This window comes from Squalius cephalus (assembly GCF_949319135.1).
Source record: "Squalius cephalus genome assembly, chromosome: 15".
Classification (NCBI taxonomy): domain Eukaryota; kingdom Metazoa; phylum Chordata; class Actinopteri; order Cypriniformes; family Leuciscidae; genus Squalius; species Squalius cephalus.
The window spans coordinates 29,859,184-29,865,183 of record NC_137136.1 but is presented as its reverse complement, the minus strand read 5'-3'; the positions used below and the strand labels follow the sequence as shown (position 1 = coordinate 29,865,183).

General features: G+C 33.4%; 1 protein-coding gene across 4 annotated transcripts in view; it reads left to right on the top strand.

The window, feature by feature from the left end:
* The first annotated feature begins 2,594 nt into the window (after positions 1–2,594).
* LOC307172767 (uncharacterized protein) overlaps positions 2,595–6,000 on the top strand; it is a 30,613-nt gene continuing 27,207 nt past the window's right edge. Inside the window, exons 1-2 of one of the 4 annotated variants that reach the window (XM_079895356.1) lie at positions 2,595–2,667; positions 4,687–4,994. In XM_079895356.1, the coding sequence (XP_079751482.1) occupies positions 4,708–4,994 (287 nt within the window). In that variant the 5' untranslated portion in view covers positions 2,595–2,667; positions 4,687–4,707. Of the gene's footprint in view, positions 2,668–4,381; positions 4,995–6,000 lie in introns of those variants that run through there. The other 3 variants (XM_079895354.1, XM_079895353.1, XM_079895355.1) reach the window with 3 other exon arrangements.

Genomic DNA, 6,000 nt, shown 5'->3' with positions numbered 1-6,000 from the left:
GTTTCAAAAATATTTGACATTAATTTTCTTCCATAGATTGAGTATGAGTATAGCTCAAATATACTTTTTTGTTCGTATAAGTCAAGTATACTTAAATGTAATTTTAAGTATATTTCTGAGAAGTGCAAAAAAAGTAAACTGAAAGTACTCTCTTGTTTTTAGAAGTAAAAGGTATGCTAATAGCACACTTGAATAAAGTTCTTTTTTGTAAGGGTTGTTATTGATTCTGACTAAAATCCACCAGACAGCAGGGTATTCTGATTTAAAAAAAAAAAAAAAAAAAGTTTGTTTATGTTTTTTTTTTTTTTCAATGTAATAACGTCCTCATATACTTTAAGCACAACTTTATTGAACTCAACTACTGCACTGTCATAAATCAATGTCTTTGCTTTGCCTTACTCAAAGCACAGATTGATGGTGCACAAACCACCTCCATCAGAACAGGAGGTAAGGCCCCTTACTGAACCCATGGGCCGATGTTAACAATATTTACTCTTTAACTCTTGACACATTGGAAAACGTGCCTGGCCTTGTATAGTGACATTTTTCAAGATGTATTAGGTTACTTGCTCTTTCAAAGTGAAATGTCCAGTGAGTTGCGCTAAAAGCCCATTCAGTTTTATCTGAAAAAAAAAAAAAAATAATAATAATGAACATGAACATGAATCTGGCTACGTTTTATTACTAATAAGTAATATGAGCAAGTTTCCTACATCAGAAAAGCAATATAGCCATATGTGAAGCTGCTGATGCAAACACCAAAATGTATTAAGCTCTACAAATCATGCATTAAGGTAAAAGTTTTGAAAAAAATAAGAAATATTTTTTATTAGAAAAAAGTTTTAGAAAAAAAATATTGTGCAAGGAACCGCATGCAAATAGGCTGTCTTTCTAACCGATAATCTGTCCCTGTATTCATAAATTGTTTGAATAAAGGAGTACAAGTTGTTGGTGTTTTACTGCCAATAGTGTTCAATTCATCTGGAAAATTCAGTAAATTGTATGAGCCTAGGTATATTTATCTCACTGAAAGACTCTCTGTGATATATGTTTTTGCCAAAATGATTAGATTAATCAAAAACCCTGCATACATCTAGAAATAAATAAACTGTTTTGATAGGAGTGTCTTCAGATGATTTTTGACACATTTGCAATCTGGAGTAATGGCTTGGGACAACTTTGTAAAAGTAGCTATAATTTATTTCTGGCATAAGTATAGGGGTAAGTTGGGCACTGTAATCCAGGGCTAGTTGTAACACACATAGTTTAAAAGGTTCCACATAGCATGAAAAAACATCAAATGGCCAAATTATTTAATTGCGTTTTAGGCTACATCAGGAGCAGTTGTGCAGTATATTGAGAGTTGAAGCGCGCAGAGACAATCAGCAGACGGATGGTTTTATTCGATCCACACGCACTGAAACACAAGCAGTTCTGCATGTTCACATTCTTCCACCAACGAACACAACTGTCTGAGTTTTAGTGCATACAAAGAAATAAAACTAATGTTACCCTGGTGAAAAAAAAAATGTTAAGTATACTTGCAGCAAGACTAATCATCAGTATACTTCAAGTGTATTAAAGATTAGTAACCTTGAAGTGTGCTATTTTGAAACAACTAATTTTGTATTAAGTATATTTTAGTTGAAATTGAATTGTAGTAAAGCATAACTTTGAGTGTATTTAGTGTACTTTTGTGTAATAAATTGGACCAACTTCAAGTATACCTAGTATACTTTAAGTATATGCCTGTGTAGGGACTAATTACATGCTTGATTAGTGATATTAAAGTGTTCTTTATTTGTGTTGCAAGTACATTACAAAATCATTAGGAGTGTCTTCAAAACATACAAGCAATATACCATAAGTGTATATATATAAAGTTTTTTGTAAGATTTTTTGGCATTTTTGCCTTTTATTAGGACAGGAAAGTAGCTAGACATGAAGTGAGGTGGAGAGAGAGAGAGAGAGAGAGAGAGAGAGAGAGAGAGAGAGAGAGAGAGAGAGAGAGAGAGAGAGAGAGAGAGAGAGAGAGAGAGAGAGAGAGAGAGAGAGAGAGAATTTTCATTCCAAGTATATTTTTCTAAAATATATTTTTAGAAAATATACTAGAGTACAATTATTTTAAAGTGTTAAAATTTGTATTGTGAAAATAAGTAAAAGCGTGATGCTAATATACTTTTTATATATTTAAAGATAGCACAATTTTCGTTAGTATAATTGCAATGTACTATTGAAAAAATGGATGTATTGCGATTGCTTCCTGCAGTGTTCATGAAAGATCATGTAAAAGGGAAGCAAAACATTCTTCAGATGATATTTAATGTTGTGTCTGCTGGCTTTATTTCTTCAACAGCTTCAAGTTTAATGCACTTTCATGTTACAGTTTGCATTTATTTTCACGCACCTATATTGAGACTTTTCTCTGCGATTCACAGTCTTTAAATCCATATAATTTGTGCTTATAGAAGTCGGGCGTTCTTGTAACAGTATATAAAGAACACAATGTGACCTCAGCTTTGCATGATACATATTTGTGTGGTGACGCAACTGGTAAAACGAGTGCACTTGTGTGGCAGTGACCCGGTTTGATTCCAGTCCGTGGTGGTTCCTACATTCAGTGTACATATTTCTGTTCCCATTGTCTCACTGATGTTCTCCAGATAAGTAAGTTACTGGTATACTGATGCCGTTAGCCAACTTCAAGTTTACTTGGAATGCCATTGCAATGTGTTTTTAAAATTACTGAAAATTTGTTATCAGTACAATATTAATGTATTTTCAACACTCTTATAGTGTAATTGAATTGCAATTGTAATGTCACCAAAATACATTTGAAGTTTATACTAATTGAATTATGTATTTCAAAACTTAAATACAAGAGTATTTAAAGTGTACTTAAGAATACTCGGAATAGTTCCACTTTGGCACAAACAAGTATATTTAATACAATTTTAGTTGAACTTCAGCACTGCTTTTGGACAACTAAAATGCATTTAGTACAAAATTTGTTGTTCCAATTTAACAGACTTTAAGCATACCAATTTATGTGCCACAAATACATTTAGTTATATTAAGGTACATACAAATAAATTGTGCTTAAGTATACTATTTTTTCATTGGTATGTTTTCTAGTAAAGTTTCCAAACCTGTGGGAATTTTTTTCCTGTGGAACACCAAAATTATTGACAAATTATTAAAACACTTTTTGTAAGTCGTTCTGGATAAGAGCATCTGCTAAACGGCATATGTGTATAATGAATATTGTTCTTCATCTTCATAGGACAACGCTGTTCCCAAACCTGTACAGAGAGATGCACTAATTAACCAAATTTCCAAGGCTGCTTTCCCTTGACACTAATCTTGCAAATGGTCAAGGCATTTAACACACAGTTGTTATGCAACACACCAAACAAACATGTTTTTGTTCTAAGATATAACTAGGTTTGAGCAACAGAGGGGTTGTACTTGCACATGAAATCCTTGGTGTCCAATTAGACTGGAGACTGCGTTTTACTCTGAGTGCGGTATAGGCCTACATCCACATCCAAAAGTGGTCATACATTAAAGTCAGGATGTAAAGTCTGTTTTAGGAGTAAAGGGTAATACATGGTAGTACATAGGCCTACTGTAAATCCACATTTACTGAAATATACTCAGTATGGCAAGCTACTTACTGAGCTTGCACATCCTGGCCTAGTAACTTTGACCAGTAACTATTCATACTTTATTCTGCTAATAAAAAAATAAAATGTTCTTTAGTATATATATTTTTTCAAATAATTTCATGATCTATAAAAGTGTTCCTAGTAACAAATGAGAAGACGTTAAAACCTATTTTTAAGCACTAGTATGTATTCAATATGTTAGTCACATTTTTATCTTAGTACATTTTTAATTAAATTGTGAATTGGTATTAGACAATTGTACCTAATGAGATAAGAAATATTACTAATATTTACAAATAACTAGTGTGAGTAATACTAGTGTCTCATTCATGGGTTGCATCTAATAAATCTAACAAGTACTATTAAAATGGAAAGGATACCTATGACTATTGGAATGGTTTCTAAGAAACTAAGTAACTTTAATAAGTTCTATACAGTACTAGTCAGAAGTGTACAGATCCCCTATAGAATTCAATGGCAAAAATGTGCAGTTTGTAAAATATGAAACTTGTCTCTGACTAGTAATTGAATACATAGGCTACTAGTATGAAATAAAGTTACTGGTGAACTTGGGGAAAAAATACTAGTCACTTTTGGAATACTTACTATTAGCACAAGTAGCCTAGTAGTCACTAACAATATAGCATCTTATTTTAAGTTATATGCTAAATGTTAAAACGGCTTGCCATGCATAATCTGGAGTCTCTTGAGTTAGTGCAGTGTGGTATTAGCGGGCTTTAAGATTGCAATGTCTCTATAGAAACCGCTGGAAAGAACACAAGAGTTACCCTGACCATTGCAGACAGGCGTTTAGTGCGCGAGATTCCTGCGTGTCCGCTTTACGCGCGCTGCGACACCGCTATTCAGCATATTTCTATTTAATCTTTATATCATCAGGATATGAACATCACGCTCGAAAGTTTTATTTGCGGAATTTCCACGAGACCATGAGGATGATATGCACTGCAGCACTACACTGGAGATATAACCGAATTGCGCTATAACTGGTTTCATTTAGGGACTTTTACCTTTTGTGGCCATGAGTGCGGAGAAGCCAAACTTTCTGTCTCAACCTGAAGTAAAAAATATCTATTTCTATCGGAATGGGGATCCGTATTACGAGCCCAGACGTTTGGTGATCAACGCGAAGAGGGTTTCGACTTTCGACACGCTTCTGCGGGAGGTGACTGGTGGCGTCCGGGCTCAGTTTGGAGCTGTGAGAAACATTTACACGCCCAAAGCGGGACACCGGATAGACTCACTGGAGCACCTGAGGAGCGGAGAACAGTATGTGGCTGCTGGACGAGAGAAGTTCAAAAAGATAGAGTAAGACACATCTATCTATATCTATCTATCTATCTATCTATCTATCTATCTATCTATCTATCTATCCATCCATCTATCTATCTATCTATCTATCTATCTATCTATCTATCTATCTATCTATCTATCTATCTATCTATCTATCTATCTATCTATCTATCTATCTATCTATCTATCTATCTATCTATCTATCTTAGCTAACGTTCTGGAAAGGTTCTCTCAATGTGATGAACAAATTCTTCCAGTAACGTTGATAAAATGTTCAAATGTTCTCTGGTCTTTTCTCAAAAACTTTAATTACAAATCGTTCAAGGAAGGTTTTTGTTTTGTTTCTGCTTAAACATTTTAGTTGGACGTAACATTCCTTAAATGTTAGTTATTTCAGAGAACATTCAAAAGTAACATTCCCATAATGTAGCCTAGGCTATGCGAAAATAGACTGTTTCCTTAAGTCTGTTTAAAATATGTTTTAAAAAAAAAAAAAAGATAAAGGATGTTTTGAACGTTCAGAGAACATTCAGAAATATTGTTTAATAACCTAATATGAGCATTATCAAAACGTTCTTAGAACAATGATTTATTTATTTATTTATTTAGTTAGTTAGTTATTTTTGTTAGCTGGGGAGGATGCCATAAAGATCTCAGAACTTTGGCAAACATTCTGAACAAACATTCTTCCAGTAACGTTAGTTTTAATGTTCTCAAAATGTTAGCATAAAAAAGTTTTTTTTATACATGGTTTATACAACTTTTCTTTCTGAAATGTTTTATTTGGACGTCGTCTAATGTTTTTACTGTAAAATGTTTCAAAACATAAATGAAACAAATGTTTTCAGAATATTCCCCCCCCTTTTGATCTGATTATTTAAGGTCCACCCCTTTCAATCTGATCGAAATTTCTTTCTGATCGATTGAGGTGTTTAATTAAATGAAGCCTTTTCAATCCGATTGAGCCAATTACTAACGGGTGATTTGGGTGCATGTAAATGTATCATTTCTTAACCTTGCC